This window comes from Oncorhynchus nerka, linkage group LG19 (assembly GCF_034236695.1).
Source record: "Oncorhynchus nerka isolate Pitt River linkage group LG19, Oner_Uvic_2.0, whole genome shotgun sequence".
Lineage (NCBI taxonomy): Eukaryota > Metazoa > Chordata > Actinopteri > Salmoniformes > Salmonidae > Oncorhynchus > Oncorhynchus nerka.
Genome location: NC_088414.1, coordinates 36,362,387 through 36,389,407, shown reverse-complemented (window position 1 = coordinate 36,389,407; position 27,021 = coordinate 36,362,387). Strand labels below are relative to the sequence as shown.

General features: G+C 45.2%; 1 protein-coding gene across 3 annotated transcripts in view; it reads left to right on the top strand.

Moving 5' to 3' along the window:
* Window positions 1–27,021, top strand: part of LOC115101485 (bifunctional heparan sulfate N-deacetylase/N-sulfotransferase 1-like) — a 143,693-nt gene that overhangs the window by 64,118 nt on the left and 52,554 nt on the right. For all 3 annotated transcript variants that reach the window (XM_029620999.2, XM_029620997.2, XM_029621001.2), the window contains exons 3-4: window positions 17,610–18,560; window positions 24,668–25,150. In XM_029620999.2, the coding sequence (XP_029476859.1) occupies window positions 18,006–18,560; window positions 24,668–25,150 (1,038 nt within the window). In that variant the 5' untranslated portion in view covers window positions 17,610–18,005. The remainder of the gene's footprint in view (window positions 1–17,609; window positions 18,561–24,667; window positions 25,151–27,021) is intronic.

The window sequence follows — 27,021 nt, the reverse complement described above, 5'->3', positions numbered from 1 at the left end:
TACTATGATCTCATTAGAGAACTAAAATCACAATCTTATCGTCACAAAAACATTCTCTTTATTCTGGATATTTTCTAACGTACCGTATGTAAAGTTGATTTACACAGTATGAAAACTCTTCAAGTTACAATGTTTTCGTTATAACGTCTTCGTGCAACTTTTAATGACATCACAAAATAGACATACATTTTCCATATTCCATCTCTCATCAGACCCAATAATTCAGATGTTGAACTATATTGTGTCCATGGTTTGATGTTGTAGTTTTGGGCAGTAAAATCTTCATAAGACACGAAGGCATTCCGATCATCCAAACTAGGCCCCAAAAGGAATCGTCTGCTGTCTATGGTTTACGATTGACGTGAGGTGTCATAAAACCCACACATCCATCCATCTGCGGGAGAGGGAGAGCTCTGTACAGCTGATCTACTGTAACCTGATCTTTTGGATCCTCACAGGAGTCATGACACATAAATCGCAATATTGATATATATATATATATATATATATATATATATATATTTTTAGAACACCTACCCATTCAAGGGTTTTTCTTTATTTGGACTATTTTCTACATTGTAGAATAATAGTGAAGACAACAACACTATGAAATAACACATATGGAATCATGTAGTAACAACAAAGTGTTTTATATTTGAGATTCTTCAAATAGCTACCCTTTGCCTTGATGACAGCTTTTTTCACTCTTGGCATTCTCTCAACCAGCTTCATGAGGTAGTCACCTGGAATGCATTTCAATTAACAGGTGTGCCTTCTTAAAAGTTCATTTGTGGAATTTCTTTCCTTCTTAATGCTTTTGAGCCAAACAGTTGTCACAACACAAGGTAGGGGGGTATACAGACGATAGCCCTATTTGGTAAGAGACAAAGTCCATATTATGGCAAGAACAGCTCAAATAAGAAAAGAGAAACGACAGTCCGTTACTTTAAGACATGAAGGTCAGTCAATATGGAAAATGTCAATATGAGGATAAGCTCATTAGTTACCAGCCTCAAAAATTGCAGCCCAAATAAACACTTCATTGAGTTCAAGTAACAGACAAATCTCAACATCAACTGTTCAGAGGAGACTGTGTGAATCAGGCTTTCATGGTTGAATTGCTGCAATGAAGCCACTACTAAAGGACACCAATAAGAAGAAGAGACTTTCTTGGGCTAAGGAACACGAGCAAAGGACATTAGACCAGTGGATATTTGGTCTGGAGTCCAAATTTAAGATTTTTGGTTCCAACCGCTGTGTCTTTGTGAGATGCGGTATGGGTGAACGTATGATCTCCGCATGTGTATTTCCCACCGTAAAGCATGGAGGAGGAGGTGTTATGGTGTAATGGTGCTTTGCTGGTGACACTGTCAGTGATTTTATTTAGAACTCAAGGCACACTTAACCAGCATGGCTACTACAGCATTTTGCAACGATACGCCATCCCATCTGGTTTGGGCTTAGTGGGACTATCATTTGTTTTTCAACAGGAAAATGACCCAACACACCTCCAGGCTGTGTAAGGGCTATTTGACCAAGAAGGGGAGTGATGGAGTGCTGCATCAGATGAACTGGCCTCCACAATCACCCAACCTCAACCAAATTGAGTTGGTTTGGGATGAGTCGGACCACAGAGCGAAGGAAAAGCAGCCAACAAGTGCTCAGCATATGCGGGATCTCCTTCAAGACTGTTGGAAAAGTATGCCAGGTGAACCTGATTGAGCGAATGCCAAGAGTGTGCAAAGCTGTCATCAAGTCTAAAGGGTGGCTTTTTGAGGAATCTCAAATCTAAAATAGATTTTGATTTGTTTAACACTTTGTTGGTTACTACATTTTTCCATATGTGTTATTTCATAGATTTGATGTCTTCACTTCTATTCCAAAATGTAGAAAATAGTCAAAATAAAGAAAAACCCTTGAATGAGTAGGTGTTCTAAAACGTTTGACCGGTTCAAAAACTTTTGACAGATTTTTACCTTGTCAGCTCGGGGATTCGATCTAGCAACCTTTCGGTTACTGGCCCAACACTAACCACGAGGCTACCTGCCGCCCAAAGTGCCTTAATAGGGCGTTGGGCCACCATGAACTAGATCCACTTCAATGTGCCTTGGCATAGATTCTACAAGTGTCTGTAACTCTATTGGAGGGATGCGACACCATTCTTCCACAAGAAATTTCATAATTTGGTGTTTTGTTGATTGTGGTAGAAAACTTTGCCTCAGGCGCCGCTCCAGAATCTCCCATGTGTTCAATTAGGTTGAAATCTGGTGACTGAGACGGCCATGGCAGATAGTTTACATCGTTTTCATGCTCATCAAATCATTGTGACCACTCGTGCCCTGTGAATGGGGGACGTTGTCATTCTATGGGGGCATAACCATTGTAGCCAAAATAATGGCCTGCCAAGAATTTTATACACGATGGGATGTTAATTGCTTAACCTTTTAACTCAGAAACAATATCTGTGTGGAAGCACCTGCTTTCAATGTACTTTGTATTGCTCATTTTACTCAAGTGTTTCCATTATTTTGACAGTTACCAGTATATCGAAATGAAATGTTTTGCCTGTATCGGGCGGCCCTACGGTCTCTCGACCTATCTGCCTTTTTAAGGCCATCTGTGGACATTTTAATGTACAGTAATCACAGATGGATTGAGTGAAACCCAATTAAATGATGCATTTTATGACCGCTAAGTGGTTGTTGGACGGACCTGGATTTCTGGAGAGACTGTTTCAGTTTACTGGCCTTTTCATGTTTCATATCTGTGTTGCTTCAGAAGAGCTTTGGAAGTAAACTACATTGCAGCGTGCAGTGGTGTATCATATTGGATTTAGACCCACAGCTTCCCTCAGTCTTTATCTCTGAAAACACAGACTTTTCCCCTGTCCCCCGCCCTCCCTTCCTTTAATGTCAGGAGACAAACACCTCCAAACGGGAAGTAATCCCCTTACCCTCATGCCGGAGTCAGTCCATGGGGGGATTATGTCAGGGGTACAGCTCATGGGGTTAGCGCCGTCCCAGTGAAACAGGAGATTAGCACGCGGACAAAAACGCACATTAGATAAGCAGCGTGGTGGGCTCGCAGCTCACCCCAAACTCTGGTCATGCAGTGCGTGGGTGGGGGGCGGGGTACACCCGCTCTCGCCAAGTAAGTACTCTCTAGGGATTGGAGCGACACAGCAGGTGTGATGGTGGTGGTACAGTTTGTGCTGGGTTGGCGCAGAGGGCTGGCTGGTGGACTGTGCATTCATCACCAGACGTAAGAAGCTGTGTGTGTGAGCTCAGACGGAGCTGAGCATGGTGGGGAAGTGGAGTTGAAGCTCTGAGAGTAGAGCAGAGCGCCTGTGGAGGTAGGAGCAACCCTAGCTAACAGAGTGGAGATTGGAGGAGCACAGAGGCTATCCTGGCAGACACACACACACACACACACACACAGGCTGCTAGAGGGCCCTGGAGGATAGTTCTCTTCACAGGATGGACACGCTTCACAAGGTACTGTGGCTGACGCTTTCCTTCAGAGTGGCTCCATCGACAAGAAATGGGATTGTATGGTTTTATAGGATAGGCACTTGTGTTCTCATTGTAGGCTGAGGCTATATTGACATAAATGTTATTCACGGGTTCACATTGACGTCTTGGACAGATTTAATTTGGTTTACTGAAAATGGGTTCCGGATCCATCAATGCAGTAGTCCATGTTGGACACTAAGTTGTGGTCTGTATGTATGTACATTCATCTGCCACTTGTTTGCGCATTTGGTCCAATCTAGATAAACAGGATTAGAGATTTAGGATTACACTTCCCTGACCCTCCCCAGATTGTGCTGGATTATGCCCTTCAGATTGCTAATGTTTTGTATTATCTCTGCCTCTGAGACAGAGGTGAACCATCCTAGTGCCCCATTCATTGGTATGCTGTGCAATTAATCCTGTGTGGTTCAGTTGGTAGAGCATGACGCTTACAACACCAGGGTTGTGAGTTTCATTCCCCTGCTGGGACCAGTATGGGAAAACATTTCTGAAAAATGAATTCTCTGAATAAGAGTGTCTGCTAAATGACACATTTTAATGAAAATAAATACATGTTGTGGATGGCCTGAATGCCTCTTATATGATTCTCTCTCACAGCATTTGAATGAATATTGGTTGTATTTTCAGTGGTCTTGCTTGTTGGTTTTGAAAATTGCTTCTCCATGTACCATTTCATGGTACCCCTTAAGTACAGCCTTAATCTGTGTATAAAATAATATATTAGTTTTAGCAAGCAAGAATTGTGACTGGAATAAACTAATGACTGAATGAAGGCAGTGAACTGAACAGCATTTGGGTTCTGACTGACCTTTATTGCCTACTAATAAGAGAGAAGAGAGGACCACGGTGTTAGAAGGATTTTAATCTTACCATGGTAAAGTTGACGCACTCTAGTGTTTGTGGGGCTCTACGTTCATGGCATATTACATTTCACAGACAAATGCTCCTGTGTGATAGATAGAACATCAGCACTAAGGATCTCAAAGTCCTCAGTCAAACGGATTCAGAGCTGTCACAAAGCGGTGGCACTCTTAAACTTAACGTTTTTTTTAACTTCTCATTCTCATGTTACATCCGCTCCTGATTGCATTTCTCTGAACCATCTCCGTCGGAAGTTTTGTCGTGTCTGTTTTCACGGATGGCAGTTTCCAGCTCTCCAGCAGTAATTCAAATTCTGATGAAGGGGAACTTTGGTGTCTGATTGGACGCAGTTTGACTTCTGCTTTCTGAAGAAGGTTGTGGTTATGCTTTTCCTTTGGAAAGGGTGACTGAGACCGTTGAACCAACCAACCCTTGTTTTTAGACCCATTTTTTTTCCCCATTAATGTTTTTTGTCCTTACCTTATATACTTAATAACAGAGAGGCTACAGCTTTTGGGTTAGTGTTGTCTTTCATATGTGCAGTACTGATACTGTTCCACCGAAAGCAATATTTATGTTCTTCATGTATGTGTTGTCAGAAACTGATTTCTCGCCCATGTGAGACTAATAGGTATACCGAGTATCTCAACTTAGGTCATCCATGTGGGGGATTCTCTTAGTCTTGTCCCGCCCTCTGTGATAGATACAGGGCATTTGGGAAAGTATTCAGACCCCTTGACTTTTTCCACATTTTGTTACTTTACAGCCTTATTCTAAAATGGATTCAATTGTTTTTTTTCCCCCATCAATCTACACGCACTATACCATAATGACAAATTTATTACAAATAAAATAATCTAGCCTATGTTATCCAGTAAGCATGGTTCCCTCTGTAATGGCTATTATCACCTGGATGGCCTTAGCAACCCTTGTGGTTCCTATCCAATGCTAATTAAACAAGTCAATCTGTAAGCCTAAACCATAGTCTATAACCCATAGCCCAGACAGTCAAACGCTATGGTGATTCAGGAACATTTTACAACTTCAAGTGAAATGAGACCAACCTCAGTGATGATAGTAGTTAGAATGACTCCCACCAGTTGGTTAACTATCTCAGTACCTTCGATACAGAGGCTGGCTAATTGAACATAGTCCGTGTCTAGCATGCCATAATGAGCATATTTCTCACTCTATACCAACTTTACACTTTTTCCTTTCTATAAATTGTATTGAAGAAATGTGGCACTTTAAAGACAGCTTGATTGCATGTTGCTGATTGCATGATTGCTTGATTGCATTGGGCCTACTGCAATAAGGCATCACATGAACAGCTGGAGCAGGAAACATCGGTGTCCTCCACATCTGGTGTTTGAAGAGGAATTTCATATTGTGTCTGTATTCCTCTGAGCTTTAACATAAAATGCTGCTCCTCCATCTTACTTCCACCAAACCCCGTGAGCCAACCCAGTCCTCTGCCTCCATACCAAACCCCATGAGCCAACCCGGTCCTCTGCCTCCATACCAAACCCCATGAGCCAACCCAGTCCTCTGCCTCCATACCAAACCCCATGAGCCAACACATTCCTTTGCCTTCATACCAAACCCCATGAGCCAACCCATTCCTCTGCCTCCATACCAAACCCCATGAGCCAACCCAGTCCTCTGCCTCCATACCAAACCCCATGAGCCAACCCAGTCCTCTGCCTCCATACCAAACCCCATGAGCCAACCCAGTCCTCTGCCTCCATACCAAACCCCTTGAGCCAACCCAGTCCTCTGCCTCCATACCAAACCCCATGAGCCAACCCATTCCTCTGCCTCCATACCAAACCCCATGAGCCAACCCATTCCTCTGCCTCCATACCAAACCCCATGAGCCAACCCATTCCTCTGTTTCAATTGACTAGCTCCACCCTGACTTCTTTTTAGGTGTACAGTGGAGAAGAGTGGAGGCGGGAAGGGAAGGCCATGAAAACCTGCATTAGTCTCAGTCTGCTAACCCCTCATGCCTGAGCAAGGACTGGATTCTCAGGCAGTCATCATCTGCTCCAAACAATGTATGTCATTGTGAATGTGAAATGGCACCGAGCCCATGGGGTTAGGCCTGGGTACACTCGGTGAATCTAAAGTTGGGGCTGCCTGAGACTGAGAGAAAGCAGTCCTGCAAGGCTAGCCACCCAGGGCCGGCAGCCAGGGATCGTCTTGTAAGCCCAAGCCCCTGGCGCAGTTACCCACGGTGCTCATTACAGGAAAGGTTCTGGTGTTTATGGGCCTATGCTCCAATCAGTGGCTCACTAATATTCCCAGTTGTTGAGGCACTCCTTTTTTTCAGTAGCCGTTCTCCTCTGTCCAAATGTGCTTTGAAAAGGCAAAGAAAGAAAAATATTGAAGAAGTAGTGACAGATGAAGAGGAACTAGAGAAGCTTTGAAGCTTACTTTACATTCTAGACTCTTTTCTTGTCTCTATTCTCCAATAAAATCCCACTGATTGGTTGAATTGGATGACCAGTAATTCCAGCACATTAAGAGCTTTGTCCATCATGTATTACAGTCTGACAACATTTTTGATTAGGTGCAGCGGTGTTACAATTTTAACTGCTTTATTAAGGGTCACTAGGTTTCCTCGCATACCTGAGGCTACGATTACATAATCTCATTCAAATAGGGCTATATTAGAATAGGATTTCTTGTCCACATTTTAAAGATTATATTCCTTGTTTGTTGAACATTAATCGACTAGGTGATGCTTAACGGTTCAGCTTGTAGCTCATTGTTTTTAAAGGACTTTTCCCTGTACTGTATGTTGCTGGGTCAGTGGGCTAGGAGCATATTGCTGTCTCTCGAGGTAGGAACACTTGATGCATAAAGTACAGTGCCTTCAGAAAGTATTCATATCCCTTGACTTATACCACATTTTGTTGTTATAGCCTGAATTCAAAATTGATTGTTATTATGGGTTAGAGTGCGGAAAAACAAAGTAAGAGATGTTTTTAGAAATGTTTGCTAATTTATAAAAAATGAAATACATTTTTGCTAACTATTCACTCCCCTGAGTCAATTCTTTGTAGAAGCACCTTTGCCGGTGATTACAGCTTTGAGTCATCTTGGGTATGTCTGTATCAGCTATGAGTCATCTTGGGTATGTCTGTATCAGCTTTGAGTCATCTTGGGTATGTCTGTATCAGCTTTGAGTCATCTTGGGTATGTCTGTATCAGCTTTGAGTCATCTTGGGTATGTCGATCAGCTTTGATTCATCTTGGGTATGTCTGTATCAGCTTTGAGTCATCTTGGGTATGTCGATCAGCTTTGAGTCATCTTGGGTATGTCGATCAGCTTTGAGTCATCTTGGGTATGTCGATCAGCTTTGAGTCATCTTGGGTATGTCGATCAGCTTTGAGTCATCTTGGGTATGTCGATCAGCTTTGAGTCATCTTGGGTATGTCGATCAGCTTTGAGTCATCTTGGGTATGTCTGTATCAGCTTTGAGTCATCTTGGGTATGTCTGTATCAGCTTTGAGTCATCTTGGGTATGTCTGTATCAGCTTTGAGTCATCTTGGGTATGTCTGTATCAGCTTTGAGTCATCTTGGGTATGTCTGTATCAGCTTTGAGTCATCTTGGGTATGTCTGTATCAGATTTGAGTCATCTTGGGTATGTCTGTATCAGCTTTGAGTCATCTTGGGTATGTCTGTATCAGATTTGAGTCATCTTGGGTATGTCAATCAGCTTTTCTCATCTGGATTTGGGGATTTTCTTCCTTGTAGATTTTCTCAATCGCTTAGATGGAGAGTGGTGGTGAACAGCAATCTTCAAGTTTTTCTGGGCTTTGGCTGGGCCCCTCAAGGACTTTCACATTCTTGTTCTGAAGCCATACCAGCATTGCTTTGACTATGTTTGGGGTCATTGTCCTGTTGGAACATAAGTCTTCACCCCAGTCTAAGGTCGTTTGCACTATGAAGCAGGTTCTCAAGGATTTGCCTGTATTTGATTCCATTCATTGTTCCCTCTTTCCTTACCAGTCTCAGTAAGCAGTCCCTGCTGCTGAAAAGCATCCCCATAGCATGAGCCATCACCATGCTTCACGGTAGGGATGGCGTTAGACTGGTGATGAGCTGTGTCTGGTGTGCTGTCATGTGCCTTTCAGTTAACTCCTGGTGTGCTGTCACGTGGCCTTTCAACTAACTCCTGGTGTGCTGTCACGTGCCTTTCAGTTAACTCCTGGTGTGCTGTCACGTGGCCTTTCAGTTAACTCCTGGTGTGCTGTCACGTGGCCTTTCAGTTAACTCCTGGTGTGCTGTCACGTGGCCTTTCAGCTAACTCCTGGTGTGCTGTCACGTGGCCTTTCAGTTAACTCCTGGTGCTGTCACTGCCTTTCAGTTAACTCCTGGTGTGCTGTCACGTGGCCTTTCAGTTAACTCCTGGTGTGCTGTCACGTGGCCTTTCAACTAACTCCTGGTGTGCTGTCACGTGGCCTTTCAGTTAACTCCTGGTGTGCTGTCACGTGGCCTTTCAACTAACTCCTGGTGTGCTGTCATGTGCCTTTCAGTTAACTCCTGGTGTGCTGTCATGTGGCCTTTCAACTAACCCCTGGTGTGCTGTCACGTGGCCTTTCAGTTAACTCCTGGTGTGCTGTCACGTGGCCTTTCAGCTAACTCCTGGTGTGCTGTCACGTGGCCTTTCAGCTAACTCCTGGTGTGCTGTCACGTGGCCTTTCAACTAACTCCTGGTGTGCTGTCACGTGCCTTTCAGTTAACTCCTGGTGTGCTGTCACGTGGCCTTTCAGTTAACTCCTGGTGTGCTGTCACGTGGCCTTTCAGTTAACTCCTGGTGTGCTGTCACGTGGCCTTTCAGTTAACTCCTGGTGTGCTGTCACGTGGCCTTTCAGCTAACTCCTGGTGTGCTGTCACGTGGCCTTTCAGCTAACTCCTGGTGTGCTGTCACGTGGCCTTTCAGTTAACTCCTGGTGTGCTGTCACGTGGCCTTTCAGTTAACTCCTGGTGTGCTGTCACGTGGCCTTTCAGCTAACTCCTGGTGTGCTGCCTTTCAGCTAACTCCTGGTGTGCTGTCACGTGGCCTTTCAGCTAACTCCTGGTGTGCTGTCACGTGGCCTTTCAGCTAACTCCTGGTGTGCTGTCACGTGGCCTTTCAGTTAACTCCTGGTGTGCTGTCACGTGGCCTTTCAGCTAACTCCTGGTGTGCTGTCACGTGGCCTTTCAGCTAACTCCTGGTGTGCTGTCACGTGGCCTTTCAGCTAACTCCTGGTGTGCTGTCATGTGGTCACTCCTGGTGACCTCCCTTGGTCCTTCTTGCACGTTTGGTCGGACGGCCAGCTCTAGGCAGAGTCTGGTTAGTTTAATTTTTATTTTTTATTTTATTTATTTCCCAATGATGGAGACTTACTGTGCTCTTGGAAAATTTCAACAATCTAAAAATTGTTTTATACCCTTCCCCAGATACAGTGGGGCAAAAAAGTTATTGTGCAAATTCTCCCACTTAAAAAGATGAGAGGCCTGTAATTTTCATCATAGGTACACTTCAAATATGACAGACAAAATTAGAAAAAAAAATCCAGAAAATCACATTGTAGGATTTTTTATGAATTTATTTGCAAACTATGGTGGAAAATAAGTATTTGGTCAATAACAAAAGTTTATCTCAATACTTTGTTTTATACGCTTTGTTGGCAATGACAGAGGTCAAATGTTTTCTGTAAGTCTTTACAAGGTTTTCACACACTGTTGCTGGTATTGTGGCCCATTCCTCCATGCAGATCTCCTCTAGAGCAGTGATGTTTTGGGGCTGTTGCTGGGCAACACGGACTTTCAACTCCCTCCAAAGATTTTCTATGGGGTTGAGATCTGGAGACTGGCTAGGCCACTCCAGGACCTTGAAATGCTTCTTATGAAGCCACTCCTTCGTTGCCCGGGCGGTGTGTTTGGGATCATTGTCATGCTGAAAGACCCAGCCACGTTTCATCTTCAATGCCCTTGCTGATGGAAGGTTTTCACTCAAAATCTCACGATAAATGGCCCCATTCTTTCCTTTACAGGGATCAGTCATCCTGGTCCCTTTGCAGAAAAACAGCCCCAACGCATGATGTTTCCACCCCCATGCTTCACAGTAGGTATGGTGTTCTTTGGATGCAACTCAGCATTCTTTGTCCTCCAAACACGACGAGTTGAGTTTTTACCAAAAAGTTATATTTTGATTTCATCTGACCATATGACCTTCTTCTGGATCATCCAAATGCTCTCTAGCAAACTTCAGACGGGCCTGGACATGTACTGGCTTAAGCAGGGGGACACGTCTGGCACTGCAGGAGTCCCTGGCGGCGTAGTGTGTTACTGATGGTAGGCTTTGTTACTTTGCTCCCAGCAGGTCATTCACTAGGTTTCCTGGGCCCGAGTAGCAGGCAGTTTAATTTGGGACTGCTTTTACATTTACATTTACATTTAAGTCATTTAGCAGACGCTCTTATCCAGAGCGACTTACAAATTGGTGCTTTCACCTTATGACATCCAGTGGAACAGCCACTTTACAATAGTGCATCTAAGTCTTTTAAGGGGGGGGGGGAGGGGTGAGAAGGATTACTTTATCCTATCCTAGGTATTCCTTAAAGAGGTGGGGTTTCAGGTGTCTCCGGAAGGTGGTGATTGACTCCGCTGTCCTGGCGTCGTGAGGGAGTTTGTTCCACCATTGGGGGGCCAGAGCAGCGAACAGTTTTGACTGGGCTGAGCGGGAACTGTACTTCCTCAGTGGTAGGGAGGCGAGCAGGCCAGAGGTGGATGAACGCAGTGCCCTTGTTTGGGTGTATTCTGAATGCTGCCCCCTACCCTAGAGAAGTTAATTTCTAAATCATATCCAAGCACTTGAATTGGCCACAGGTGGTCTCCAATCAAGTTGTTGTGAAATCTCTAGGATGATCAAAGGAAATTGTGTGCACAGCTCAAGTTCGAGTGTTATAGCAAATGTGTGTGAATACTTAATGAGATTTAAAAAATACTTTTTCTAACATTTCTAAAAACATGTTTTCACTTTGTCATTATGGGGTATTGTGTGTAGATAAGTAAAGAAATATATATGTTTGATCAATTTATATTTCCTGGCTTTAACAACAACGTGTGGAATTAGTGAAGGGGCATCAATACTTTCTGAAACCACTGGATGTGATGCCCTGAGAGCAGGACGTGTGATGACGCTCATCCTAAACAAAATGAATTAGTGAAGGGGCATCAATACTTTCTGAAACCACTGGATGTGATGCCCTGAGAGCAGGACGTGTGATGACGCTCATCCTAAACAAAATGAATTAGTGAAGGGGCATCAATACTTTCTGAAACCACTGGATGTGATGCCCTGAGAGCAGGACGTGTGATGACGCTCATCCTAAAAAAAATGGCCATTTGTGTTTGTTCCCAGATGCCCACAGCTCCTTCTCACACGTCTGTCAGTCCCCTGACTGCGACAAAATAGTGGGACTGTCTGGCATGGGAGTTGTTGACATATTCTTAAATGTCAAGGTCCTCAATGTCCCTTTTTTTTCAGTCCTGGACTGGTATTTCTTCTTACTTTTATGTTATACCACTTCCACATGTTTGGTGTGTCATTGCAGAGGCTTTTGAAACCTGTGACACAAAAGCAATTTGTTAGTGTGGTGAAGTGAGCAGTGTGTTGGTGACCCAGACAGCCAGCCAGTCTCTACTCGAACCCATTAATGTTGCTCAGACTGTTTTTACTAAAACTTTCATTTTACTCGAAGTTGGGATTGACTTTCTTCACTTCAGATACACACACACACACACACACACACACACAAGAATCAAATACCAGCCAGGAAGACAACTTTTTTTCCTCCCTCCATTCCTTTTTTTTTTGGTCTGCTACATTGAACAAAAAAAATAATCCTCAAATCCTTTGGCACTGTTGTCTTGTAACACTATGTGCCTTCATCTCAGCCTGGTATTCAGTTCCTCAGATGAGACACATGATGTCAGGGAAAAGTTAGGTTTTTGTTGATCTGGAGGAGCGGTGAATACAATCTGTTCCTTTGTCAGCTATTTGCCAGAGGCCGCTCCCACTCGTCACTTATCTCTACTGTTATAGAAGAACACAGATATTCAAATGTTGTACTTTTGACGTGTTTTCAACTTATCTTTATTGTCCCAATTGGGAAATGTTATTCAGGGTTCAACAATAAGAACATTAAAACCTGTGTCAGCCGTACAACAGATAATGACATTGGTTACGGTCTTAAAATCAATTTTAAAAAAGGAGCGGTCATTGTGCAAAAGTGCAGCAATAAACATGATTTCATTTCATGTGCAGATTCAGAAAGCCTATGGGATAACATCGTTCTTCCATCTGTTGCTCTTGAGTTTGTGAAGTCTAAAACGATGGACCTGATGGGAGGAGTTCAAAATCGTCAAGAAGGGGGTGATCAGGACAGCCGAGGATACAGTTAGCTCTCCGAACCACTTGCTTCCCGAATGTTTCTGAGAGCTGTGCCTGTTGCACCCAGTTGAGCTGTGGCCACCTTTACCGCCCTCTTGCCTGTTTTTGTTGCCAACATTAAACCAGGCCACCATCAAAAACATTTTTAATAAATTTAATAAAACTCCTGTTTTAGCTAGCTAATCTTGTGTAGCCCAGCCCTGTCCTACAGACAGTAGAATCATACTGTCTATGACCCAGCAGCTTCATGTTTATTGGGTGTTTCCCCTCTTTCACTTGACAAATGCATTGCCATCTGAATTATACTGGGTTTTCATAATCCTTTACACATTTAAAAGGGTGGGCTAAATACCCTGTTGATGAATAGCAGAGCCCCTGTGGTGACAGGTCTTCACCTCCCTCTCACTGCCACAATGGGAGCCAAGTGACGGGTATTGTGGTTGGAGCTCAGACTCTGGGTGTGGGGACTGGGGAGGGGGCCGGGAGTTAAATGCCTGCACGTCATCCTTGCAACCCCTAATGGAATGTTTCTTTCTTGTTTCCTAAAGCTAGCCCCCCCTGCCCGCCTCAAAAATTCCCTGATGGGGGAAATTGGATCACGCTAAGGGCTCACACACCAATAGTGTTTGCTGGCCAAGAATACTTAGCACCTCAATGAATTCTGAAAGCCAAGTGCACACCGATTTTACATGTAGAAACACATGAAAAACGTCAGCAGCCAGAGGTCTACAGCTGGTGGTACCTAAAACACAGCGCGCTGAACTATCGTCACAAACGCTCGATCACCATTCGTTGCGATTTGTGCAAGCCTTCACGGAACCTGAACAGCTGTGTCTCACCAAAGGGAGGGTGACTCTGGCGTCTTTCACACGCTCTGCTCCCAACACCCTTTTGACGTGATAAAATCGCTTTCTCCCTGGCCCCCCCTCCCCTCCGTTGCCTGTGTTTTCATCTTTATAAATGTACTTTGGTGCTGTTGCTTTCCTTTGGTATTCATGCATTTTTTTTTTTTTATCCCCATACCCCTGCAATTTTTTCCACTCTCTTTACATAAATGCCTGTATATGAATGGCTCTGTGGTGCCTGACTGGATCCAGCCCCAGGCACCCTGTCACTTCAGCCCTTTCCGACGGTTGAACAAGCTCTCGGTTTATTTTAATAGCGTTATCCTCTGAAAATTGGTGCTTTGTAGAAGACAAAAAAAAAAACGAGGTGCAGGCATTCTAACCAGCAGCAGCCTTTCCAAATCATGTCCAATCAATTTAAGTTATCTCAGGTGGACTCCAATCAAGTTGTAGAAACATCTCAAGGATGACCAATGAAAACAGGATGCACCTGAGCTCCGTTTCGAGTCTCATGGCAAAGGGTCTCGTGTAATAATGGTATTCTTTTATATATATATATATAACACATTATGTATATTTATATATATATTTGCAAAAAATTAATTAAACCTGTTTTCGCTTTGTCATTATGGGGTATTGTGTGTAGATTGCAGAGTATTTTTTTTTAAATAAAAATATATATTTTAGAATAAGGCTGTAATGAAACAAAATGTGGAAAAAGTCGAGGGGTCTGAAACGTTCTGAAAGCACTTTGTGTATATCTGGAACACTGAATAGTACTTTTCTAATCTCTTAAGCTTTTTCTGAAAAGAAGACTGCATTTATGATGAGATAATTGCATGTCTTCACTATTATTCTACTATAATATATACAGTGGGGCAAAAAAGTATTTAGTCAGCCACCAATTGTGCAAGTTCTCCCACTTAAAAAGATGAGAGAGGCCTGTAATTTTCATCATAGGTACACTTCAACTATAACAGACAAAATGAGAGAAAAAAATCCAGAAAATCAGGATTTTTAATGAATTTATTTGCAAATTATGGTGGAAAATAAGTATTTGGGGCTGCTCCTGAGGACTGTGGGCTCTCGTTCTCAGTGGCCGATGTACGTAAGACATTTATTAAGCGTGTTAACCCTCACAAGGCTGCCGGCCCATGACGTGTCATGACGTTGGCCTGGGGCGGGTTATGACCCCCATAAATACCTTTCCCCTTTTTCCTATCTCTACTCTACCGGTGGCTATTGAAAATCCCTTTGTTAACATTGAGAGAGAGTCTGGGAACATCAAAAAGGTTGGGGAACGGAACCATATTTCGGTAATCCAACCAGCTGATAATATGCGTTGGTACTAAATGAATATGATGCCAGATCAGTTGGCGTCTGAGACATTATTACTGATGATAGGACGACATAAACTGTATCTTGGAAAGTCTACACATTCTAGTTATCAGATTCACATGGAATTGTTGTGCAATTTAAATGTTTAAATACGAAACTATTTGTGAAAAGATGTAATGTAATTTTAGCTTCCAAATGAAATAATTGTTTTTTCATGAGTGAACTTTTATGACTGCACTATGCTCAACTCAGTGGCCCTGCCCATGTGAACAGACATTGGTTATAAATTATGAAACACGCCCTTCTCTCCCCTACTATATTACGAAAATGTAACTTCCTGTTCCGAGGACGTTAGGGCGACGGTCCTACGTTAACTTCTCTAGGGTAGGGGGCAGCATTCGGAATTTTGGATGAAAAGCATGCCCAAATTAAACGGCCTGCTACTCGGGCCCAGAATATATGATATGCATATAACTGGTAGATTTGGATAGAAAACACTCTAAAGTTTCCTCAGTCTTCCGGCTCTTTCATTCAAACCCAACCCCTTTCCTTTGTGTAACCAGCCGTCATGTCGGCTCCGTCCACCAGGGATGTTTTCTTTATGACGTAATTTGTAATTAATGTATGATGTAATTCTGTGTGATAATTTAGTAAATAAATAAACCACATTTTGTATTGCTGATTCAGCTTGTTAGCCAGGGTTCGTGAAGATAACCAAGAAGTTACAACTTTCAGATGAGACTGAATAAAGTGACGATTAAATATTGACTACTATTGATGTAAAATATTACACAGTCGTTAAGAGTTTATTCGGAAGATAACAGCTCTTTAAACATTATTTCATGGTGCCCTGGCTTTCTAGTTAATTACATTCACCTGATTAGCTTAACCTCTTGCCTCTACTTGGGACGCTTGCGTCCCAACTAGAGCTCTGGAAATGCAAATGCGCTACGCTAAATGCTAATAGTATTAGTTAAAACTCAAAAGTTCATTAAAATACACATGCAGGGTATCAAATTAAAGCTACACTCGTTGTGAATCCAGGCAACAAGTCCGATTTTTAAAATGCTTTTCGGCGACAGCATGAGAAGCTATTATCTGATAGCATGCACCAATACACTACAACAGAAAAGCACAGCAGGGGACGTAAACAAAATAATTAGCATTTCGGCGTTACACAAACCGCACAATAAAATAGAAAACAGTCATTACCTTTCACCATCTTCTTTGTTGGCACTCCTAGATGTCCCATAAACACTATTGGGTCTTTATTTCGATTAAATCGGGCCATATAAAGCCAAGATATCGTTATATGTAGACTGTGTGATAAACAAAAAAAACAGCGATTTCACAACGTAACGTCATTTTTTAAAATTCAAAAAGTAGACGATAAACTTTCACAAAACACTTCGAAATACGTTTGTAATGCTACTTTAGGTATTAGTAAGCGATAAAAATCATCCGTAGGCGATGTAAATATCATTAGCTGTCGTCTTGGAAAAAATTTCAGGAGAGAGCTCTTCCGGAATGATCTGGGCGGAGACCGGAGGTAAGCGGTGCCCCTGTTTCGGTTCAACCAAGAATCAAAGATGATTCAATTCACAAGACTCTAGACAACATGGGGATGCTGTGGGAGTTGAATGCTCGGTCTTATCTAATTCGGCTCACTGTTAACAATTGCTGGAAGTGGCGCAAGGATATTTATTTCCATTTTCTGTGATCAGGTTTTCCTGCGCTTTCCGATGTAACGCACGTTATGTAATAGCCACAGTCGTGATTTAACCAGTTTTAAAAACGTCTGAGGGTTTCCTATCCACACATTCTAACCATATGAACGTACTATATTCCTGGCATGAGTAGCAGGGCGCTGAAATGTTGCGCGATTTTTAACAAAATGTTCAAAAAAGTAGAGGGTCGACTGAAGAGGTTAATCAGGTAATATGAATTACAGAGAAATTATTTTATAGAATAGCATGTCATATCACTTAATCCGGCATAGCCAAAGATACGACAACGGCATCCCTAGCCACGTCCTCAGAGCATGCGCAGACCATCTGGCTGGAGTGTTTACGGACATATTCAATCTCTCCCTATTGTTTCAAGATGTCCACCATTTGTTCCTGTACCCAAGAAAGCAAAGGTAACTGAACTAAATGAAGTTTAAGCTCAATCATCAAGTTTGCTGACGACAGAACAGTAGTACGCCTGATAACCATCAATGTCAAGACCGTCTGCAGGGAGGAGGTGAGGGCCATGGCGGAGTGGTGCCAGGAAAATAACCTCTCCCACAACAAAACAAAGGAGCTGATTGTGGACTTCAGGACACAGCAGAGGGAAGCACGTCCACCACATCCACATCGATGGGGCCGAACACATCACTGACTATTTGTAATGGTCCACCCATGCAGACAGTGTGGTGAAGGCACAACAGTGCCTCTTCAACCTCTGGAACACTGAACAGTCCTGTTCTAATCTCTGTGTATATCTGGAACACTGAACAGTCCTGTTCTAATCTCTGTGTATATCTGGAACACTGAACAGTCCTGTTCTAATCTCTGAATATTTGTCTTTGTCCTCCAGGTCTCCTGGAGAATGCTTTGGGGATGACCTGCTGGAAGAGCAGCACCTTGCTGGACTACCCGTGTGACTCCAGAGAACCATCTTCCGTCACCACCTCTGTCCTTCTACAAGTCCTATAGAGAGCCCCAGGATTTAGAGCGTAAGCGTTGTCGGGGGGGTGGGGAGGGCAGGGGGCTGGTGGATGGGTTAAAGGCACATATCCCTGTCTGCCAGAGAGCCACCCACCCACACTGATGGTGTCCCCTGCCTATGTTGCTCCCACCACCCCTTGGCAATGGTGACATGAGTACGTAATGTGGAGGAGCCTATTGTATTTTTGAGGAAGAATCTCTACCACCTACCATTACATTCGGATTGTTTTCGCCGTACACTCTGGGACTGAGTCTGTGCGGGGTGATGTTGCTGCCGTCATGCGGTCGCCTCCGGCGGCTCTTCCGTCAGTCTCACTCCCTCACTCTCCAGACCAGCCTCCTGCTCCTCTTCCTCTTCTGCATGGTGAGCGTCCTGGTCTCCGCCTACTTCCTCTACGGAGTCAAGCGGGAGCTGGAACCGGCGGCGGGGGGCATGGGAGGGCCGGAGGAGGGCACTGCTGACTGGGACGACCGCCGTGCCGCCACACCCTCCACCTCCTCCCGGGCGCTCCCTGCACACACGGCCAGGCCCTCAGATGTATTGCGCACTGACCCTGTGGTGCTGGTGTTTGTGGAGAGCCTATACTCCCAGCTGGGACAGGACATTGTGGCCATCCTGGAGTCTGGCCGCTTCCTCTACCGAACCGAGATGGCCCCGGGAAAGGGGGACATGCCCACCCTGACAGACAAGGACAGAGGCCGTTTCACGCTGGTCATCTATGAGAACATCCTGAAGTATGTCAACCTGGACGCTTGGAACAGAGACCTGCTAGACAAGTACTGTGTGGAGTATGGAGTGGGCATCATAGGCTTCTTTAAGGTTAGTATGCAGTGGGTTTTATAGGCTTCTTTTAAGATGAGAGCCAGTCACTGATTTCAGCCCAGGACACCGATCCAGTATTGTTATCTTTAATCAGCTGTGTAAACAGTAGAAACAGTAGTAAAATAAAGATGCCTGTGAAGCTATAGAAATGACCAATTTGAATTCTAGGGGCACTTGTACTGATTGTGTCCATCAGTTGTTGTAACCTTCATTTAACTAGGCAAGTCAGTTAAGAACATTAAGAACAAATTCTTATTTACATTGACGGCCTATCGGGGAACAGTGGGTTAGGGGGATCCTTGTTCAGGCAGGGGATTCGATCCAGCAACCTTTCGGTTACTGGCCCAACGCACTAAACACTAGGCTACCTGCCGCCCCAAATCTTTTTGTGCTTAATTAAGCACCTCTTCAGTCTGACCCCATCATGGTGAATTAGACTCATCAGTCCCCTTCACCCTGACTCTGCCCTTGGCCCTCTGTCTGCAATAGGCTGCAATCACCACATAGACTAGAAGAAGTCCTCCTGACCTAAGCACTAAATATCCTTTCCCACTCTGGGATATGCATGCATTGCTGGAGAGTCAGGTTTAGAGAAAATAGACACCTAGATTGGTTTATGTAAGCACATAGTCAAATGACTAGAGAAATAGTATATTCTTTTCTAATGTGTACCTCCCTGAATCCGAGGGAGAATTCTGTGGTTTGCAATAAAAGTTGCTGAATGAAATATGCGCTCGTTAATTTTTAAATGACTCCTGGCTGCGTAAAAGGCGGGCAGGTTCCGCCTTGGTGTCATCTACCTCCAAGAGCAGCGAGTACAGTATAACACACACACACACACACACACACACACACACACACACAGGGGTTTGTATACAGAGTCTGTGCCTGTGGTTGTTTGCCATGCTGTGGTTGGCTGCTAGCCTGCTGTTTCTCTAGTACGATGGTCCTGTCATGGCTCATAGCTCAGCTGATAATGGCCCCGCTGGAACATGATTCAGCAAATTCACCAGGAGTGGAGTGGGACTCAGCTGCTTGGCTGCTACAGTACGTCCGCCTGCCTAATTCTCTTTGGTTGGGTCTGAAGTGAACACCCACCTGTTTAAACCACTACACTGGGACCAAGTGGCCTCGCACAGCCTGCCTGGTCCCAGAGCACTCAAGCAGGGCTACCGCAACTACAGGTTAGATCCCGGCACTAGAGCAGGGCTGTAATAACTACAGGTTAGATCCCGGCACTAGAGCAGGGCTGTAATAACTACAGGTTAGATCCCGGCACTAGAGCAGGGCTGTAATAACTACAGGTTAGATCCCGGCACTAGAGCAGGGCTGTAATAACTACAGGTTAGATCCCGGCACTAGAGCAGGGCTGTAATAACTACAGGTTAGATCCCGGCACTAGAGCAGGGCTGTAATAACTACAGGTTAGATCCCGGCACTAGAGCAGGGCTGTAATAACTACAGGTTAGATCCCGGCACTAGAGCAGGGCTGTAATAACTACAGGTTAGATCCCGGCACTAGAGCAGGGCTGTAATAACTACAGGTTAGATCCCGGCACTAGAGCAGGGCTGTAATAACTACAGGTTAGATCCCGGCACTAGAGCAGGGCTGTAATAACTACAGGTTAGATCCCGGCACTAGAGCAGGGCTGTAATAACTACAGGTTAGATCCCGGCACTAGATCAGGGCTGTATTAACTACAGGTTAGATCCCGGCACTAGAGCAGGGCTGTATTAACTACAGGTTAGATCCCGGCACTAGAGCAGGGCTGTATTAACTACAGGTTAGATCCCGGCACTAGAGCAGGGCTGTAATAACTACAGGTTAGATCCCGGCACTAGAGCAGGGCTGTAATAACTACAGGTTAGATCCCGGCACTAGAGCAGGGCTGTAATAACTACAGGTTAGATCCCGGCACTAGAGCAGGGCTGTAATAACTACAGGTTAGATCCCGGCACTAGAGCAGGGCTGTAATAACTACAGGTTAGATCCCGGCACTAGAGCAGGGCTGTAATAACTACAGGTTAGATCCCGGCACTAGAGCAGGGCTGTAATAACTACAGGTTAGATCCCGGCACTAGAGCAGGGCTGTAATAACTACAGGTTAGATCCCGGCACTAGAGCAGGGCTGTATTAACTACAGGTTAGATCCCGGCACTAGAGCAGGGCTGTAATAACTACAGGTTAGATCCCGGCACTAGAGCAGGGCTGTAATAACTACAGGTTAGATCCCGGCACTAGAGCAGGGCTGTATTAACTACAGGTTAGATCCCGGCACTAGAGCAGAGCTGTAATAACTACAGGTTAGATCCCGGCACTAGAGCAGGGCTGTAATAACTACCGGTTAGATCCCGGCACTAGAGCAGGGCTGTATTAACTACAGGTTAGATCCCGGCACTAGAGCAGGGCTGTATTAACTACAGGTTAGATCCCGGCACTAGAGCAGGGCTGTAATAACTACAGGTTAGATCCCGGCACTAGAGCAGGGCTGTAATAACTACAGGTTAGATCCCGGCACTAGAGCAGGGCTGTAATAACTACAGGTTAGATCCCGGCACTAGAGCAGGGCTGTATTAACTACAGGTTAGATCCCAGCACTAGAGCAGGGCTGTATTAACTACAGGTTAGATCCCGGCACTAGAGCAGGGCTGTATTAACTACAGGTTAGATCCCGGCACTAGAGCAGGGCTGTATTAACTACAGGTTAGATCCCGGCACTAGAGCAGGGCTGTATTAACTACAGGTTAGATCCCGGCACTAGAGCAGGGCTGTAATAACTACAGGTTAGATCCCGGCACTAGAGCAGGGCTGTAATAACTACAGGTTAGATCCCGGCACTAGAGCAGGGCTGTAATAACTACAGGTTAGATCCCGGCACTAGAGCAGGGCTGTAATAACTACAGGTTAGATCCCGGCACTAGAGCAGGGCTGTAATAACTACAGGTTAGATCCCGGCACTAGAGCAGGGCTGTAATAACTACAGGTTAGATCCCGGCACTAGAGCAGGGCTGTATTAACTACAGGTTAGATCCCGGCACTAGAGCAGGGCTGTATTAACTACAGGTTAGATCCCGGCACTAGAGCAGGGCTGTAATAACTACAGGTTAGATCCCGGCACTAGAGCAGGGCTGTATTAACTACAGGTTAGATCCCGGCACTAGAGCAGGGCTGTAATAACTACAGGTTAGATCCCGGCACTAGAGCAGGGCTGTAATAACTACAGGTTAGATCCCGGCACTAGAGCAGGGCTGTATTAACTACAGGTTAGATCCCGGCACTAGAGCAGGGCTGTATTAACTACAGGTTAGATCCCGGCACTAGAGCAGGGCTGTAATAACTACAGGTTAGATCCCGGCACTAGAGCAGGGCTGTATTAACTACAGGTTAGATCCCGGCACTAGAGCAGGGCTGTATTAACTACAGGTTAGATCCCGGCACTAGAGCAGGGCTGTAATAACTACAGGTTAGATCCCGGCACTAGAGCAGGGCTGTAATAACTACAGGTTAGATCCCGGCACTAGAGCAGGGCTGTAATAACTACAGGTTAGATCCCGGCACTAGAGCAGGGCTGTATTAACTACAGGTTAGATCCCGGCACTAGAGCAGGGCTGTATTAACTACAGGTTAGATCCCGGCACTAGAGCAGGGCTGTATTAACTACAGGTTAGATCCCGGCACTAGAGCAGGGCTGTAATAACTACAGGTTAGATCCCGGCACTAGAGCAGGGCTGTATTAACTACAGGTTAGATCCCGGCACTAGAGCAGGGCTGTAATAACTACAGGTTAGATCCCGGCACTAGAGCAGGGCTGTAATAACTACAGGTTAGATCCCGGCACTAGAGCAGGGCTGTATTAACTACAGGTTAGATCCCGGCACTAGAGCAGGGCTGTATTAACTACAGGTTAGATCCCGGCACTAGAGCAGGGCTGTAATAACTACAGGTTAGATCCCGGCACTAGAGCAGGGCTGTATTAACTACAGGTTAGATCCCGGCACTAGAGCAGGGCTGTATTAACTACAGGTTAGATCCCGGCACTAGAGCAGGGCTGTAATAACTACAGGTTAGATCCCGGCACTAGAGCAGGGCTGTAATAACTACAGGTTAGATCCCGGCACTAGAGCAGGGCTGTAATAACTACAGGTTAGATCCCGGCACTAGAGCAGGGCTGTATTAACTACAGGTTAGATCCCGGCACTAGAGCAGGGCTGTATTAACTACAGGTTAGATCCCGGCACTAGAGCAGGGCTGTATTAACTACAGGTTAGATCCCGGCACTAGAGCAGGGCTGTATTAACTACAGGTTAGATCCCGGCACTAGAGCAGGGCTGTATTAACTACAGGTTAGATCCCGGCACTAGAGCAGGGCTGTAATAACTACAGGTTAGATCCCGGCACTAGAGCAGGGCTGTATTAACTACAGGTTAGATCCCGGCACTAGAGCAGGGCTGTATTAACTACAGGTTAGATCCCGGCACTAGAGCAGGGCTGTAATAACTACAGGTTAGATCCCGGCACTAGAGCAGGGCTGTATCGGCACTAGAGCAGGGCTGTAATAACTACAGGTTAGATCCCGGCACTAGAGCAGGGCTGTAATAACTACAGGTTAGATCCCGGCACTAGAGCAGGGCTGTAATAACTACAGGTTAGATCCCGGCACTAGAGCAGGGCTGTATTAACTACAGGTTAGATCCCGGCACTAGAGCAGGGCTGTAATAACTACAGGTTAGATCCCGGCACTAGAGCAGGGCTGTAATAACTACAGGTTAGATCCCGGCACTAGAGCAGGGCTGTAATAACTACAGGTTAGATCCCGGCACTAGAGCAGGGCTGTAATAACTACAGGTTAGATCCCGGCACTAGAGCAGGGCTGTAATAACTACAGGTTAGATCCCGGCACTAGAGCAGGGCTGTAATAACTACAGGTTAGATCCCGGCACTAGGACAGGGCTGTAATAACTACAGGTTAGATCCCGGCACTAGAGCAGGGCTGTAATAACTACAGGTTAGATCCCGGCACTAGAGCAGGGCTGTAATAACTACAGGTTAGATCCCGGCACTAGAGCAGGGCTGTAATAACTACAGGTTAGATCCCGGCACTAGAGCAGGGCTGTTATAACCAGAGGCCCGCCACCAGCACCCTCACTTTTAATTACACCCAGGCAGGGGATAGAGGTTGCTTTAAGCTCCTCTCGTTCTCCCATTAGTCATTGAGCTTAATCCCATATCCATGTAGTTGCTGTATAATTGGAGTAAATCCTCCCTTCCTAAACTAGCACTAGAGTCAGTCTCCTCATAATTCACCCAAGGTTAGGCTATGTTAAGAACTGCACCCTTTTCCGGCTGTTTTGTGGCTGTTTGGCCAATCAGCCCATAGTAACCCTGAGCTAGTTGCCATGATGCACCGAGGGCTAGTATTTGATATACCATCCTAGTCCCTATATATATCTGACTGAGAGGTATACCTAATAGGTCAATATTGCAAGTGATGTTGAATTCCTTAAGTCAATATCCAGACAGATACAGTGGGGCAAAAAAGTATTTAGTCAGCCACCAATTGTGCAAGTTCTCCCACTTAAAAAGATGAGAGAGGCCTGTAGTATCATCATAGGTACACTTCAACTATGACAGACAAAATTAGGGGAAAAAATCCAGAAAATCACATTGTAGGATTTTTAATGAATTTATTGGCAAATGATGGTTGTAACTAAGGCACCCGGGGAGTAGCTGTTGTTGGGGGTTAACTTCCTTGCTCAAGGGCAGAATGGTAGATTTTTCCACCTTGCCGGCTTGGGGATTCGAAACATAGACCTTTCGTTTACTGGCCCAACGCTCTTAACCGCTAGGCTACCTGCACACATACACAGAGATTTACACACATACACACGACCCACGCATAGCCACACTTATGGGAATTATAGAGCCACTTTACCTCTTTTGTAATGTATGTCTGAATCGGTGTCTATTGTGTGTAGGAGAATTGTAAGTAACATTGCCAGGTATGTGATCATCTCAAGGATAAAGTGTGCAAATGTTTTCACCAGGAAACTAACTGTAAACAGAAATGCAGCTGACTCCATCTCTCCCTTGTCCTCTCTCCCAGGCCAATGAGAACAGCCTACTTAGTGCCCAGTTGAAGGGCTTCCCCCTCTTCCTCCATTCCAACCTGGGCCTGAGGGACTGCAGTGTCAACCCCAAGTCCCCCCTGCTCCTCATCACTAAGGCCCGGGAGGTGGAGCGAGGCCCCCTACCCGGAGATGACTGGACTGTCTTCCAGTCCAACCACTCTACCTACGAGCCTGTTCTCTTAGCCAGGACCCGGGTACCTGACCTGGGCATGTCTGGGGTGGGTAGCAGCCCCCTCCATGCCTCTGTTGTCCAGGACCTGGGGCTTCACGACGGCATCCAGCGGGTGCTCTTCGGCAACAACCTCAACTTCTGGCTGCACAAGCTGGTGTTTGTGGACGCTGTGGCCTTCCTTACGGGCAAGAGGCTGTCTCTGTCTCTAGATCGCTACCTGCTGGTGGACATCGATGACATCTTCGTGGGCAAGGAGGGCACCCGCATGAAGGTCTCAGATGTCAAGGTAAGCATCTGCGGTGGATTGGTTTTTGTAAGGGGTTTTTGTGTGTGTGAGAAGTTGGTTTACTTGTGTGGGTATGTGTGTAATCGCTCATTATCTGTAATCGCTTATCTGTTGCATCGCAATCTGCCCTATTCTATTGCTGGTGCATACATACTTCCCAGAGAGCCATGCTGTGTGATGGTGAGTAACAGTGAGTCATGCAGGTGTCAGTGCCAGAGGCAGAGCTGACCGTGATTGAAGGAGACAGAAGGTGAGACAGCCAGGTGAAATTACTATGTAGGACAGAGTCCATGCTAGAGCTGTGCAGATGTGACGGTGACACGGGCACAGGTGCAGTCACCAACATGTATGTCCCCAGGGGGACTGTCTTGAGGACAGGGGGGGGAGAGAGAAGAATGGAGGGAGAGCAAGAGAAGAATGGAGGGAGAGCGAGAGAAGAATGGAGGGAGAGCTAGAAGAATGGAGGGAGAGCGAGAGAAGAATGGAGGGAGAGAGAGAGAAGAATGGAGGGAGAGCGAGAGAAGAATGGAGGGAGAGCGAGAGAAGAATGGAGGGAGAGCGAGAGAAGAATGGAGGGAGAGCGAGAGAAGAATGGAGGGAGAGCGAGAGAAGAATGGAGGGAGAGAGAGAGAATGGAGGGAGGGAGAGCGAGAGAAAAATGGAGAGGAAGGATTAGTGCAGCGGAGTGGAACAGAATATATTTTCTTGTATTTCTATCCAATGCCTCGTTTGAAAATAGAATAAGACTCCGTTACTGGATTCCCTCCACACAGTCTCCTCAGCTCAGACAAACACTTAATACAAACTAAAGGTCAGGAGCCGCCCTCCAGCGTTCTTCCACATCTTTCTCTTTCTCCCTCAAACCCAGAGGACGGTGTTTGTCCGTATAGCCTCCCTCCCACAGCAGTAGGGTATGAAGCTCAGTTGAACTACTCTTCTCCAGCTTTGCTTTGTGTGATGAGTTTCTGTTCAAAGGGTGTCCACAGACTCGCCTGCAGCATCAATATTTGATACAGCTTTGTGTTGTTTTCTCTTCTTCCCCTCCCCCGGTGCGAGGGAGTGACTTTCAGTGAAGAGGGGGGGGGGATGAAACATAAACACAATCAAAGCGGTCTTGTTGAGTTGTCTTGTATGTCGGCGGGCCACAACAGTGTTAAATATGAATCAAGCTCTGATTGAACCGTGGGAGCAATGGGGGGGGTAAACCTTAAAAACAAATAGATGCAGATGCAAGGTGAATATGGAAAGGGAATTTGAGGAATGAGGACAATTTGAATATGGATACGGTAATGAGGGGGGGGGAGGCTGAATACTACTGCTAACTACAGTCCTTAGAGAAAATCAAATCAAGCTTTATTTATAAAGCACATTTAAGACATGGAATGCAATGTGCTGCACAGGACAAAATGTATAAACAATGAAAATATCATCTGAAATATTTACAACAAACATAAGATTTACTTTGGGACTGCTTTTACATTTACATTTACATTTAAGTCATTTAGCAGACGCTCTTATCCAGAGCGACTTACAAATTGGTGCATTCACCTTATGACCTCCAGTGGAACAGTAGTGCATCTAAATCTTTTCAGGGGGAGGGGGGGTGAGAGGGATTACTTTATCCTATCCTAGGTATTCCTTAAAGAGGTGGGGTTTCAGGTGTCTCCGGAAGGTGGTGATTGATTAAGATCATTTTTTTTAAATAAAGGAATGACCATCTGAATGACTAAAAAACACTTGAAGGAAAAGCTAAGAAGATGTTTTAAGATCTCTCAAATATGTCCACAGTTTCAGGCCCTCAGGTTCTCTCGCAGGCTATTCCAGAGGCTGGGGGAATAACCAAAGGCTGCCTCTCCCTGTGTCTTTGTTCT